This window comes from Centropristis striata, chromosome 10, assembly GCF_030273125.1.
Source record: "Centropristis striata isolate RG_2023a ecotype Rhode Island chromosome 10, C.striata_1.0, whole genome shotgun sequence".
Taxonomy (NCBI): domain Eukaryota; kingdom Metazoa; phylum Chordata; class Actinopteri; order Perciformes; family Serranidae; genus Centropristis; species Centropristis striata.
The window spans coordinates 4,020,647-4,037,076 of NC_081526.1; the positions used below are offsets into that span (position 1 = coordinate 4,020,647).

The 16,430-nt window shown below is 35.6% G+C and overlaps 1 protein-coding gene across 1 annotated transcript in view; it reads right to left on the reverse strand.

Annotated features, from left to right (window-relative positions):
• LOC131978699 (receptor tyrosine-protein kinase erbB-4-like) overlaps nt 1–16,430 on the reverse strand; it is a 643,267-nt gene that overhangs the window by 108,344 nt on the left and 518,493 nt on the right. Inside the window, exons 17-19 of the mRNA XM_059342409.1 lie at nt 14,673–14,805; nt 7,378–7,500; nt 1,558–1,656 (exon numbers count right to left, since the gene is read on the reverse strand). Of these exons, the coding sequence (XP_059198392.1) occupies nt 1,558–1,656; nt 7,378–7,500; nt 14,673–14,805 (355 nt within the window). The remainder of the gene's footprint in view (nt 1–1,557; nt 1,657–7,377; nt 7,501–14,672; nt 14,806–16,430) is intronic.

Sequence of the window (16,430 nt, forward strand, 5' to 3'; positions counted from 1 at the left end):
AATTATGAATGAATGTTCCAAATATTCTTTAAATATCTTGTTTTTGATAACAACAGATCATTATTTTCATTTTGCCTCTCATACTTTCAGAAGAAAAAAAGTTTTTGTATTATTACATAGCTAACTACTTGGCTAAGCTAAAAGTGAGCCAAGAAGTTAGCTAAGGAGTTAGCTTAGCAAGCTACTTAGCTAAATACTTAGCCAAGAAGTTAGATAAGTAGTTGGCTTAGCAAGCAATTTAGGCAAGAAGTTAGCTAAGAAGTTAGCTTAGCAAGCTACTTAACTACATACTTAGCCAAGAAGTTAGCTAAGTAGTTAGCTTAGCAAGCTACTTAGCTAAAAAATGGATAGCCTACGGGCCATTTTTGACCCATTTTGTGCATTAGAAGAGTAGTGACACAAAAAAGGATTTTATTAAAAAATAATAAAGAAAAACATAAAATTAGGATGTATGATGATCAAAAAAATTGAGGAAAACCTGGAATACTGAATGACGAAAATAATTTATTTCAAAGATATAGAACATAAAAACTCTGTCGGGTCACTTTAGACCATGTTGTGCATCAAAGGGTTAACGAACCCTTCATTATTAGATTTATTTTACTGTCCATTCTATGTCTGTTATCTCTAAGAGATCAACCAATCACATCTAAATACCATGAAAACATGAATCCTTTAACGATGCATGCAAATTATGTCCCACACAACACATCTGAGGTAGTCTTAAAACCTAACATAATGAAACATATCATGCATATAAGTATGTGAATGTGTATTGTTTGCAGTATATTATAAATCTAAATCCCTCTCTATGCAGGAAACTCCAGATCTGCCTCGTTTGTCTCACTATATGCTCTTTCATCGCTGATATCTGGTTCTTTGATTGTCAGACAAGCCCTCAAAGCACATGGAGCATTAAATTAAACATACCTAAGATATTCATCAAAGATGTCCTGATAAAAATAGAAATGCTAACACTCCAAAACTCTCCCTCTTAGACTGTCAAACTAAGTGCAAAACATGAGCGCAATTGGGTCGCTTCCAATATGAGTGTGTGTCTGTGTGTGTCTGCATGTGTACGTGTGTTGATGGAGGTTATTTCATCTGCATTGCATCATCATAGGGTGATAATTTTGATTTTTTTTTTTTTTTTTTTCCACTTTTCCTTTTGAAATGAGCCAAGTTGTGAATGTTTTATAAATGGGGGCTTGTGCACTGTGCTGGGCGCCTGTGGCATGGTGTGTGTGTGTGTGTGTGTGTGTGTGTGTGTGTGTAGGGGTCCAGGGGGCCCCTGATGGTTTCTATTCTGGTGTCTGCGGCTCTAAACTTAGTTCTTAACAGCTTTATTTCACCAGCTGATGTGTAAGTTGAGCTTTCTTTTTTAAAAAGACACAGAATTATTTTCAATCTTTCGACTGATTAAACCAAACATGGCTTCAAATGACACAATATAACTTAAGAAAATAACTTGTTTTTGTAAAAAAAAAACCTCACTTCAAACTGGCAGAGAACTTATTTTTTTGTTCTGTTTAATTTAAGAGTTGTCAAGATACTCACGTCCATGAACTCCACGTTAGCCTTGGGTCCCGTTGCCTCATTTAGGATTTTAATGGCGACAGGAATCTTCACAGTTTCACCCTCTGGAACCCAGATACCCTACAAAAACACACACACACACACAAACAGATGATGAGTCATTACACTAAATGCTTAAATCAAAAACTCCAACTCCAACATCTTATTAACCCTCTGGAGCCCAAGAAAGCAGCAGAGCTCCACTTCTTCATGACGTCACAACGTAAAAACGAAGCAGCATGGAGCCCTGTCTGCTGTCAGGTGAACTCTAAAGTTTTGGCTTTTCTACAAGTTTAAATGTCCCATTTAATGCATCAACTCTTTTTCAGCAAAAGTGAATACCACCATGACCAAGTGTTACATGATTTTACTGACGTTTTTGCAGAGGTTTTTCAAATTTTGCAGTGTGCATTCAGTATTTTTAATGCAATATTTTGTGTTTAATGGTTTTTTTATTTTTTTGTGTGTATTTTTCTGGGGTTTTTTTGTAAAACAAAATGTGTTTTTTTTGTGTGTTTTTCCTGTGTTTTTTTGTATTTTTGTGGGGTTTTTTGTGTGTTTTTCTGTGTGGGTTTTATTCAGGATTTTTTGTAAATTGCTTTGTATTTTTTGTGTTTTTGGTTAAAAAAAAGTTTTTTGTGTTATTTATGTGTTTTTTTAAATGTGTTTTTTGTATTTTTGTGGGGTTTTTGTGTGTTTTCCATGCATGTTTTTGTGTGTATTTTGTGTGGGTTTTATATGGGATTTTTTGCAAAAAAAAAATTGTATTTTTTGTGTTTTGGGTTAAAAAAAATGTTTTTTTGTGTTATTTATGTGTTTTTTGTATTTGTATTTGTATTTTTTTTTGTGGGGTTTTTGTGTGTTTTTATGTGGGTTTTATGTAGGATTTTTTTTTGTGTGTGTGTTTTTGGTTAAAAAAAAGTTTTTGGTGTTTTTGTGTGTGCGTTTTTGTGTGTTTTTTTGTGTTCAAAATGTTGATCCAGTAAGTCAAAATTAAAATAATAATGATCAGGTCGTATAGGTGAGGTTGTGCTGAAAAAAATGACACCAACATGGCATGGTAAACATTTTTTATGTGATAAATACAGGCAGAATGAATGAATGAGTCAAAAACCAACAAACTAGCCCAAAACTCATATCATAGAGTTCAAAGTAAAATGTGACGGGGTGAGCAGAAGGAATCTCAATTACTAAATTAAGGATTTTTCACCCTGAATTTCCACTTTGTCATCTTTCCTAATAACCACGTTCCATATTCTCTCTGGCGCCGTGTGAGAATGTCCTGCATGCTGTATGATTAACTGTGATTTTGTCCTTCAAAAAAGACTTGGGCAAAACTATTTAATCATTTTGAAGTATCTAATTTCAGGTGGGATTAAAGTGATTTAGCAGCTGCCAAAGTGGTCAAAGCATTTAAAAGAGGAAGGGAAATCAAGAGCCTATGCACCTTTTTTCCAAATGTTTCATAGTGTTCCACCTTTGTTCTGCCCTGATGTGACTAAATATCCCCAGAGAGTTTAAACACCTGCCCTCCCAAAGCTCTAATATCAATGTGATGTCTCCTTTTGAAACACCTCCACTTGACTACATGATTATTATTCAGCAGAAATAATCGCTTTTTCCCTCAAATTAGCTGCATTCGGGATATGTAAGGTACATTTATGTCACAGTGACTGTTTGGTAAACACCTCAGACTTTCAGCATTATATCTGTATCCAATTGCTGCAGCTCTTTGAGCTCCTGACTGTGTTCCACCATCACACTAATTGCCCTGAATGCATGCGACACACTTACTGTAAAACTACAAAACAAGGGGACATGTTGTTCCTGATTGCCCCACAACAAGACTGTGCCGTGTTTAATGGACTTTTTCTGACTCCAAAAACATGTTTTCCCATTTTATTCTTGCCTGTTTAAAGTCAACAACGTCTGAATTGCAAATGTTTTCAGATTATATGATGATTAAATTCACTCTCCGGTGTAAAAACAGAACGTGTTGGAGTTCAATGTGACATTCAGTTGGAATACCTCAGGTGGAAGAGTCCTGAGGTGCATTTACACTATAGTAAAATACCCAGAATGAGGCTGGTCTCCCTCCCCGAAACGTCCCTAAATTTAATGTGAGTTGCCCCGCCGATTGACCCGCCATTTTTTGTCCCTGTCGAAGAGCAGGAACCTTTTTCTGCTGATTGGATAGAACCAGGCAGCAACCTCCGGGTCTGAGCAGGGAGGCAAACCAGGAAGTGCCTTAAACTGCATTCTACCCAAAATTCCAAGTTTGGCTGCAAAAGCATTTTTGTCCATTCATTTCAATGCAAAATGAGAAAACTTCTCACTTGATTTATTACCTCAGAAATGTTTTTTAGGACAACACTATGGTCTCAATCACTAGTAAAAAATCATCTTCAAGAAAATCTGATGTTAATAGTTCAAATAATGGCCCCATTTAGAAGAAAATAGAAGATAAAGAATCGTATGATTTGGGGCGGGGCTACCTTTAATTGACAGGTCACTAACAAGGCGAGCCGTCATCAGGAGAGGAGCAGAACAATGCGTATCCACGGCAACATGTCAATAAAGTTATATATAACGTTTTATCGATATAAAAAAGGACGTTTAGCGGTTTGGTCTCATAACTTTGACCCTTTCACTGTATTTTCACTTAATGACAGTTTATTTGAACGTTTTGTTCATTAAATGTCTTGTTCAGTGTTTGGTTGGACTAACAGACACTCCAAGGAGTCGCTGCTCAGTTTTCTGAGGTAAGTAACGTACATTTTGTTTTAGTTTTTTGCCAAAACTAACATCCCAGTTAATGCTAACTTGAGTCAGTCAGGTTGAGGTGTAGAGAGTCGTACGTCCATTATTAATATACAGTCAATGGATAGAACTGAAACTTTTCCAGCGGCCACTTTTTACCCAAATGGAAAGCTTCCCAGTGAAACAATCTTACACCATAGCTTACATTCAGTGTGTCTCTACCTAAATCCATTTTGTGCATTCCAAAAAGCATCTTATTCCCAATAAAACTCTCATTCCTCACAAGATTTGCAAAGCAGACTCTGAGATTATTTTGTAACCCGAGTTGTTTACATTAACTTTCCGTCTTTTCCATCTTCTTTAAAGAGCTTAACACTGAACAGCTTGTGTAAGAGTTACACTGAAGAGGAACTTGTATTGAAGCATTTTGCTGAAAAGAGAAGCAAGCAGCAAAGCAAACTGCTCAAATTACAAGTCAACCAGAATGTTAACCTCCAAATATTAGCCATGGCTTCTGAATTGTGCCTGAAATATTGAGATCATGCAATGGAGCTGCTGAAGTTTGGTTTGTCTGGGTCACCCATGAGACCCTAAATCAGGGATGGGCAACTGGAGGCCCGGGGGCCACATAGTCAGTGGCACAGTAATCAGTTACTGCACTGTAAACATATTTAAAATTGCAGTTTCATCATAGCAGCTGATCCAGAACGCTGCCGCCAGAGTCGTCACAAACACCAGGAAACTGGACCATATTACACCGGTCCTTGAATCACTACACTGGCTTCCTGTGAGTCAGAGGATAGATTTTAAAATCTTACTGCTGGTCTACAAAGCACTGAATGGTCTCGGACCAAATGACTTGCTTGATCTGCACCCTCTCTACGAAGCATCCAGACCCCTTAGGTCAGGGGTGTCAAACTCAAATACACAATGGGCCAAAATTTAAAACTTAAATAAAATCGCGGGCCAACATTGAACAAATAAACCTTTTAATATATACCAAACATGTTTTGCTTTAACATTAAATATGGAACCAGCAACGCTTATAAACATACAATATATAACTAAATAGTGCAGACATGCAAAATCAAATTTAAAATAAAAAACACATCAATGTCATTGATTTATTAAATAAAAAATAAATAAAAATCGTATGCCTCTTTTCTATTTGCATCCTTCTGATTTAAATATCAAAATAAACTTTTTCAACAGGTTAATAAATTCTGCCTTTCTTTTCGACATTTTTGGGAAGGGGTAGCTGGGAGACAGCTCTAGCTTGAGGTTGCTATGACGACTGTCACAGAGGAGCGTTTCTGGGTCCTGTCCTGATTGACGCGCCAAAACAACAGCAGGGCATTGTGGGATTTGTAGTATTAGCTGTAAATGCGCCGTATAATACCGGCGGGTCAGCTTTTATAGAAAAATAATAAGATAATAATTTGGTATTGCCTCGCGGGCCAAATAAATTTACACTGCAGGCCAAATTTGGCCCGCGGGCCAGAGTTTGACACCCCTACCTTAGGTCATCTGGAACTGGCTTGTTGCGTGTCCCAAGAACAAGAACTAAGCAGCTTTCAGTTATTCTGCTCCTCACCTGTGGAACAAACTACCTGTAGATCTGAGGTCAGCTCCTTTAAATCAGGACTAAAAACACTCTTGTTTACTGCAGCGTACTCTAAACTTTAACACTTATCTGCTCTACTCTACTGCCTTTACTTTTTAACTACGCAAAGTTAGACTTGTGCTTTTTATTATTTTATCTATTTTCTTATCCAGCTGTATCTTATTTTATCTTATTTGTATTTTTATTTCTATTCCCCTGTTTAAATTGACTGTTTTGACTGTTTTCAATTGTGTCTAGCTGTTTTTAATGTTTATGTGAAGCACTTTGAATTACCTTGTGTTGAATTGTGCTATACAAATAAACTTGCCTTGCCTTGGCTATCTGGTTAAGTGCACGCTCCTATATGTGGCCCTGTGGTAGTGGCCATGAAAAATTGTGGCCCCCTGCAGCATTTAAGTTGCCCATCCCCTCCCTAAATGGACACCACGTTCCTCCATGCCTGGAGATCCCCCTGGTAAGTGGACAAGATGTTGCTTTATAAAAAAGGGCATCTGAGCGCCTGGTAACACACCTCTGACCCAGAAATGTGCAATAATGTGACTGGATGGATCTACAAAATGACCAATGATGATTTCAGAGAGAGAGAGTCTGTTCTTTCTAATTTCAGCGTGTCTTTCTCCTCTTCTCCCCAGCTCATAGTCACACCGCTGGTGACCTCAGCTACCTCTTATTTCACTGTAACCCCAAGGGTCTCAGTGTCTGCTATTACTTATTCTTTTCATCCCCCCGCCTCCAGCCTTCCATCTCATTTCCTGTCATTAATGATCCTGCCATTCGTCTCTCTTGTCCGCCTTTTTTTTTTTTTTTTTTCAAGATCTCACATCACGATCTCAACTTTAGAAGTATATTCATTTATTTGTCCAAGAACAAACTGAAACACATGCAAACACTTGATTTAACCCTCTGGAGTCCATCTATTTATTGAAAATACACGTTTTATTTACAGTAATAACTTTATTTATATATGATATGTAGACAAGCTGAGAAAGTTCAATCATAGGAGCTTTCACAGTGTGCCATTTATGTTTCTAGACCATTTTTAAAATGGGAATTTTCTTTCTACAATGAAAACTATTACTATTTTTAATTTACATGCAAATAGACTGTTTTGTCGTTTTATTATTTATTATTTTTTCTGCTGTTTTAGTGTGTATAAATGGTAAAAAAAAAAAAAAAAACCTGTGTCTTTTGTTTGTATTTTGGGTTCCTGGCAGCTTTATACTTTGTTAATTAAAATAAAATGAGAAATCTGACTGATAGCCAAGTTTGTGTGGAGAAAAAGGAGCCATGCATGTGATGTAAGGACAGACTGAAAGATGATAAACAGACAGAAACGAATACATAGGAAGTTGACAAATTTGAACCAAAACCTCCTGGACTATAGAGGTTTAATGACATGCTTGTGTGTGTTTTTTTACCTTGTAAACGGTTCCGAAGGCCCCGGAGCCGAGGATCTTCACCCGTTTGAGCTCCGTCTCTTTGAGGATCCGTAGCTGGGCTTGGTTGGGAGCTGTTCCACTGGGTGTTAAAGGTTCCACCAGCTAAAAAACACAGTAAAAACAAAAGTAATTCAATCAATTGGTACTGCACCCCAAACCCTATGGCACAAGCTCCTTGCAATGAGATTAATTCATTTTTCACACAGTCCTTCTCAACTCCTCACTTCTTCTTCCTTTTCTTGTGCAATAACCGTGCAATATTTTATTAAACTGCTAATTTAAGTCTTCTTCTTATTTGGTCATTTATCCACCGTACAAAACACAATGCCATAAATTCCTCTATATTTATATATCTATATCCAGTGGCGGTTCTACACAGGGGCCTCCAGGGGCCACTGCCCCTGTGAAGAAGCCCTTGGCCCCTGCTGTGGCCCCTTTGTCAAATTGATAATAAATTGATCAATTTATAACGATGAATGACGGAACAATTTTTAGCTATTTTTTGTTCAAACAATATCTCATTGTACACAAAAGGAACCCGGCATGGGTACATTGTATAATAGTTTAAGTGTGCAATAAAAGCTTGTGTATATATGTATAAAAAAAGATCATTCTCACTGTACTGCACTTTCAAAATAAAAAAAGTAATTGTGAAGAAAAAATGAGAAATGTCATTGTCGAACAAAAATAGTTATTATTGTTGGTAAGTCTCATTGTTTCAATCAATGTATTTGTATCTTCCAAATAAACTTAAATGAGATTTTTAAATAAGCTAAAATAAAGGGTTTGAATACCTTTACCGTGTTTTAATGTTGAAATTGTTTAAATATGGTATATCACTTAAATTGTCGAGCAAATATGTTATTTAATGGATGAAAAGCAACACAAACCACTCTTACTGTAAGTAGATTAAGTAGGTTTTACATTTTCTAACATTCAATAGCTACACGGCTGTTCCTTTACTCAGCTGTAAAAAAGGCCGTTTCTAAAAACCGTGACCTAATTTCCAGGAAGACATACTATGAAACCAAGCTTTCATCATAACAATTACCACGGAGTTACTGGAAATTAGAGTTTTTCTTTGAATAAGGCTAATTTCGGAAAATAGTGCAATTATAGCATGCATTTTAATAATGCAATTGCTTTAAAACCTAAAAAAAAAGGGTTTTAAATACAGTTAGTACCCAGTACTTCAGGTGCTGATGGGGTTACAATGACATTTTTCAAACAAGACAAATCCAAACCCTTGAGAGCTGTTACCACTTCAATATCACTAGTGAGAGATTTAATATGTGAAGAGAGGAGGAGAGATGGAGATAGGTGGATGAAGAGCGGGAGAAAGAGGTGGGGGAGGTGGATAATTGCGGGAGCCTGAAAAGGAGTTGACACTTTTGTTGTCTCATTACTCCTCAAGTGGAGGAACGAAGAGATTTAACAGCAAGAGAGGGAGAAAGATTATATTAGGGAGGGAGGGAAGGAGGGAAGGAGGGAGGAATATGTGGAGTGGGAGAGGAACTGTAGCAGAAATAACAACAACAACAACGAGACAGCGATGGAGAAGCGAGAGGCTGAATTAGTCAGGAAATGCTAAAGCATAAGAGAGGGAGCAATATAAGGAGAATTAGGAAAAGAGAGGGAGATTAGAAGAGGAGGAGGAGGAGGAGAGAGGAGGAGAGAGGAGAGTAAATCAGGCCGGCTGGTCGGCAGCCTCTGTCCTCTGGCTCATGGTTACCGTTTGATTAAAAACAATAGCCATTCTTCATTTAAATGGAATAACAAATCAGCTTCTGCAGGCTGGAGACAGGAGGGGCGGGGCCACACACACACACACACACACACACATATATAAACACACACACAGATACATAAACACACACATAAACACACACAGGGCAATACAGATGTCCCACACACACACACACACACACACACACACACACACACATATAAACACACGCACACATGGATACATAAACACACACATAAACACACACACATACATACATACACACACACACACACACACACACACACACACACACACACACATATAAACACACGCACACATAGATACATAAACACACACATAAACACACACACGCATAAACACAAACACACACACACACACACACATACATACATACACACACACACACACACACACACACACACATACATAAACACACACACACACATGCATGAACACAAACACACACACATACACGCACACACACACATACATACACACACACACAGACACACACATACATAAACACACACACACACATACATACACACACACACACACACACAGACACACACACAGACACACACATGCATAAACACACAGACACACACATAAACACAAACACACACACACATACATACACATGTATATACACAAACACACACACACACATAATACACACAAGCACACGCACATACATACACGCACACACACATGCATAAACACACACACGCACACATGCATACATGCACACACACACACACACACACACATACATACACGCACACACACCTACACACACACAGGACAATACAGATGTCTTAAAAATTATCTGTCCCCACACACACACCCCCACCCCGTGGTCCTCTCTCCCACAGAGCGAACAGGGAGCTGTCCACCTCGTGGTGCTGAAGATGTAGCGGCTGCAGCAGTGGAGCTGTCCACCTGCTCTCTCTACAGGAGGTGCTGAAACCAACCAGACCATTTCCTTCTGTGGTATTTTTACCACTTTAATCATAGAATAATGATGAGAAAACATCAAACATCAGTCAGTGGAGTGAGGTAGTTACATTATGACAGGCCCCGGTGCTGCTAGTCAACTGTGTATCAAATTGTCTCATCAAACGATCAAATATAGACTTTGGACAACATCAACACTTCAAGGTGTAATATATTTATGATCCCTGCATGGCATCATATCTGCTGTTGGCAAATTGAAGACTGCACCTTACCTCCCTTTCTTGCCTATGTTTACATTATATCGTACATATTTTTCTTTACATTTACTTGCCCTTGTATGTTTATGTTTATATTGTATATTTTTATATTTTATATATATTTTATTTATTGTCACACTACTTTTTGGAGTCAGCTTTCAAATCTCATTGTACATGTGTATAGTGACATAAAGGCATTCTATTCTATTCTATTCTATTCTATTCTAATATGTATTGATCTCTCAGGTCAGTATTAGCCAATTGTGGCTCCCGTGACGATATTTTGTGGCCCCCACCTTGATATGAAAGTTTAATGTGAGTTTTATATGAATGACACTTTACTGTGTTGTGTGTGGAAGGTCCCCTTAATTACTTTTTTTGGTAATTTTGTGTCTTCTTTTAACAATTGTGTGTCTTTTTTGGTTATTCTGTGTATTTTTTGGTCATTTTGTGTCTTTTTTTAAAGTAATTTATTGTTTTTTCACTCATTTTGTGTCTTTTTTGTAATTTTGTGTCTTTTTTGTGTCATTTTGTGTCTTTTTAAAATAATTTTGTGTCCTCGAGCACTGGTCCCTACAGCTAATGCTGTAGGGACCAGTGCTAATTGCCCCGAGGCCCTAATAAAACTACAAAACAGTCTATGTGCATGTGAATTACAAATAGTAATAGTTTTCAATGTAGAAAGAAAATTCACATTTTAAAGTTATTACTGTAAATAAAACATGTGTATTTTCAATAAATACATGGACTCCAGAGGGTTAATTAATTGGGCTGTTAATTTTTTTAGCTCCTTGTATCACTCTTAAAGAGTTTCTTATAGTTATTAAAGACTTTTTCTTTGGAATTAAAATGCACCAGATGACATTTAACTTTGTTTCGCATTAAGAATGACAGCAGGCTTCCTTCTCACGCTAAAGCAAGTCTTCATTAGAGAAAATGTTAAGATAGAGAGACGTAATTAAGTAATCAGGAAACAGTGAATGCCATAGGTGAGATGAATGTAAGCATAATAATATCATTAGTATTCTATCATAAAAAATAAGCTATCGGCAAAGACACTTCACTGATACTGGAGTATGAGAGAGAAAGCGGTGAAACTAGACCTTTTTTCTCACACGAGTGTATTGGATGATGTGTTCTTCTTGCTCTAACACAAAGAAAGAGTGTTTCCTCCTCTTCTAATGGACGGTCCCTTTCCTTTTTCTAACAAAAGTGTTTCCTCTCCAGTGTACTGAGGTAAAGTCAACACCTGAGCCTCGCAGTTTCTGACACTTTTTCCACCTCCGCAGTCACCATCTGGAGACAGGAAGTCTCTTTTCTCTCTCTTTCAGTCTGGCTTTCTCTTATTTTATACAGTATCTGTCCAGTGTGTGTGTGTGGTAAGAATACACACACACACGCAACAATGTAATCATACAAATTCAGAGAAGCGTCCTCAGGCATTTCCTATGTTTTGATCCTGTTTTCTTCTCAAATTAATGGAATATTCGTCTTAAAGACTGCCAATTATGTGCAAAATCTGTCAAAGATAATTCTGCAACTTTTACTTAAAAAAACAACAATTCTTCTGTACTTAATAACATACATTAATAATTTTCTTTTCATCTTTTTACTACTTTACTCCACTATGTTTGTAATGATTTGAGTCTGTAAAGCATGGGTCTCAAACTCATATCGATATGGAAGATTAATGTGAGTTTTATATGAATGGCACTTTACCTTGTTGTGTGTGGAAGGTCCCTTTTATTACTTTTTTTTTGGTCATTTTGTGTCTTTTTTGGTCATTTTGTGTCTTATTTTGGTATTTTTTCTGTCTTATTTTGTAATTTTGTATCTTTTCTTAAGTAATTTAGGGTTTTTTTTCCTGTCATTTGTGTCTTTTTTTGGTAATTCTGTTTCTTTTTTTGGTAATTTTGTGTCTTTTGTTTTGTAATTTTGTGTCTTTTTTTAATACTTTTTTGTCTTCTTTTATAATTTTGTGTCTTCTGTGTATTTTTTTGTCAATTTGTGTCTTCTTTAAGTAATTTATTGTTTTTTCAGTCATTTTGTGTCTTTTTTTTAGTAATTTTGTGGGGTTATTGGGGTCAATTTGTGTCTTTTTTAAATTATTTTTTGTCTTTTTTGGTAATTCTGTGTATTTTTGCTCATCTTGTGTCTTTTTAAAGTAATTTATTGTTTTTTTTTGTCATTTTGTGTCTTTATTTTTTAGTAATTTTGTGTCTTTTTTGCTCATTTTGTGTCTTTTTAAGTAATTTATTGTTTTTTTCAGTCATTTTGTGTCTTTTTTAAATAATTTTGTGTCTTTTTTGGTAGTTCTGTGTATTTTTGCTCATCTTGTGTCTTTTTAAGTAATTTATTGTTTTTTTTTCGTAATTTTGTGTCTTTTTAGTAATTCTGTGTATTTTTTGCTCATTTTGAGTCTTTTTTTTAGTAATTTTGTGTCTTTTTTAATACCTTTGTGTCTTATTTGATAATATTGTGTCTTTTTTGGTAATTCTGTTTCTTTTTTTTGGTAATTTTGTGTCTTTATTTTAGTAATTTTGTGTCTTTTTTTGGTAATTTTGTGTCTTTTTAAAATAAATTTGTGTCTTTTTTTTAAATACTTTTGTGTCTTGTTTGATAATTCTGTGTATTTTTTGGTCATTTTGTGTCTTTTTGAAGTAATTTTGTGTCTTTTTTAAATAATTTTGTGTCTTTTTTGATAATTCTGTTTCTTTTTTTTGGTAATTTTGTGTCTTTATTTTAGTAATTTTGTGTCTTTTTTTGGTAATTTTGTGTCTTTTTTAAATAAATTTGTGTCTTTTTTTTAAATACTTTTGTGTCTTGTTTGATAATTCTGTGTATTTTTTGGTCATTTTCTGTCTTTTTGAAGTAATTTTGTGTCTTTTTTAGGTCATTTTGATACTTTTCTCTGTCTTTCAGTCTGGCTTTCTCTTATTTTCTACAGTATCTGTCCAGTGTGTGTGTGGTAAGAATACACACACACACGCAACAATGTAATCATACAGATTCAGAGAAGCGTCCTCAGGCATTTCCTCTGTTTTGATCCTGTTTTCTTCTCAAATTAATGGAATATTCGTCTTAAAGACTGCCAATTATGTGCAAAATCTGTCAAAGATAATTCTGCAACTTTTACTTAAAAAAACAACAATTCTTCTGTACTTAATAACATACATTAATAATTTTCTTTTCATCTTTTTACTACTTTACTCCACTATGTTTGTAATGATTTGAGTCTGTAAAGCATGGGTCTCAAACTCATATCGATATGGAAGATTAATGTGAGTTTTATATGAATGGCACTTTACCTTGTTGTGTGTGGAAGGTCCCTTTTATTACTTTTTTTTTGGTCATTTTGTGTCTTTTTTGGTCATTTTGTGTCTTATTTTGGTATTTTTTCTGTCTTATTTTGTAATTTTGTATCTTTTCTTAAGTAATTTAGGGTTTTTTTTCCTGTCATTTGTGTCTTTTTTTGGTAATTCTGTTTCTTTTTTTGGTAATTTTGTGTCTTTTGTTTTGTAATTTTGTGTCTTTTTTTAATACTTTTTTGTCTTCTTTTATAATTTTGTGTCTTCTGTGTATTTTTTTGTCAATTTGTGTCTTCTTTAAGTAATTTATTGTTTTTTCAGTCATTTTGTGTCTTTTTTTTAGTAATTTTGTGGGGTTATTGGGGTCAATTTGTGTCTTTTTTAAATTATTTTTTGTCTTTTTTGGTAATTCTGTGTATTTTTGCTCATCTTGTGTCTTTTTAAAGTAATTTATTGTTTTTTTTGTCATTTTGTGTCTTTATTTTTTAGTAATTTTGTGTCTTTTTTGCTCATTTTGTGTCTTTTTAAGTAATTTATTGTTTTTTTCAGTCATTTTGTGTCTTTTTTAAATAATTTTGTGTCTTTTTTGGTAGTTCTGTGTATTTTTGCTCATCTTGTGTCTTTTTAAGTAATTTATTGTTTTTTTTTCGTAATTTTGTGTCTTTTTAGTAATTCTGTGTATTTTTTGCTCATTTTGAGTCTTTTCAAGTAATTTATTGTTTTTTTCAGTCATTTTGTGTCTTTTATTAGTAATTTTGTGTCTTTTTAAAATAATTTTCTGTCTTTTTTGGTAATTCTGTGTATTTTTGCTCGTCTTCTGTCTTTTTTAAGTAATTTATTGTTTGTTTTCAGTCCGATATGATACAACATTAAGAGTTTAGAGTGCAAAGGAAGTATCATACAACTTTCACATGCACAGTCATGCACAGTCTCCCGACAGCAGCATCTTTCAGAGCTACGGGCAGAAGTTTCTACTTCTTTTTCATCTGCTGCCAAGCTCACCTCTGTCTCCAGGAAGCGTCGGAGTGCTCTCTTCTTCTTAATGTTCTTCCGGCGCACAGACACCGCTACGCTCAGCACCATGATCACCACCAAGAAGAGGCCGCCGATAACCCCTGCTGCGATCAGAGGGGTTCTGAAGACAGTAAAGTGGAGGGGGAGAAGAAGAAGAAGGCGGAAAATGAGTAGACGATTAAGACAGAAGAGGATGCAGGCGATGAGGAAGCATGAAACATTATCTCCGAGAGAGGAGAGACGATGACGTCTGAGTGGGATTAGAGAGGATGAGGACAAAAAGATGCTTCACGTCTATACTTGAAGTAGAACACAAGAGAGCAAATAAACAAAAAAAAACACGTCTCGAAAGTATATGCTTATGTGGGCGATCCTTAGAAAACCTCTTCACCTTCAGTTTTCTGTCTGTTTTTCTCAGTGAGACTCCTCTGGTAACAAATATCCCTCTATGCCCTCTCATTAAAATCCAGGCTGAGATCAAAAACATGGAAATAACCATCAAAGTGAATTCTCAGCACCACTCTGACGCTGTCACTTGAAATCAAGCCTCTCAATAATTTTCCCGATATGCTCCCTAAACTATCTACTGAGCTGCTGCAGAAATGAGCGGAAAGAGTTTGCTTCCCTCCTCCTTTTTTCTTTTTTTTTTTATTCTGGCGTAATAAAAGAACTTAATTTGGTCAAGGCATACTAAGACTCTGTCCTAATTCAGGGGAAAAGGCTGTTATTCAGAACTGCAGTATATCACAAACTGCAAGGATACACCCCATAAAATGTTATCGCAGGCAGCCAGCTTCATGGGAAGAGAAGAAGAACTCTCTATCTCCCCCACATCTCTCTCTCTCTTTTTCTCTCTCTCTCTCTCTCTCTCTTTTCGGCTTGCACAGGATGAAAAATCACTATTTTGAGGACTTGTAATGCGTGATTGTAAAGAGCTGTTGAGAAGTAGAGCTGCACTAATAAATCTGCCAGGCACATATTTTGGCAATTATGAGCTTAGTGCAGATACTGTGTGTGTGTGTGTGTGTGTGTGTGTGTGTGTGTGCATTTGTGACTCACAAGAAAAAGCTGTAAAAAATGCTTAACATTCGAGGTAATTTAGATAATGTCTCACTGTTACATAGATTGTTCACATTGAACATTTTTATGTTAATATCCACTGATATGTCATATATATATATATATATATATATATATATACATATACAATTACCACATAAATTGAGTAAATGTAACTGAAATATTATGTTAACCACATTATATGGAAAAACTGAGTAGAAATCACTAAACAAACTAAAAATATAAATATAATTGAAAACATTTGTAGGATATAAGTGCAAATTTTCTTATGATTTACTTAAAAAAATGTGTTGTACTGACTGGTTTTACACTTATTGTACACTTGCACATATTTTGGCAATTATGAGCTCAGTGCAGATACTGTGTGTGTGCATGTGTGTGTGTGAGTGTGTGTGTGTGTGCGTGTGTGTGTGTGTGTGTGTGTGTGTGTGTGCATTTGTGACTCACAAGAAAAAGCTGTAAAAAATGCTTAACATTCGAGGTAATTTAGATAATGTCTCACTGTTACATAGATTGTTCACATTGAACATTTTTATGTTAATATCCACTGATACGTCATACATACATACATATATATATACACACACACACACACACACACACACACACTACAATTACTATACAATTACCACAAAAACTGGAGTAGAAAAAGTGGAAAAACTGAGT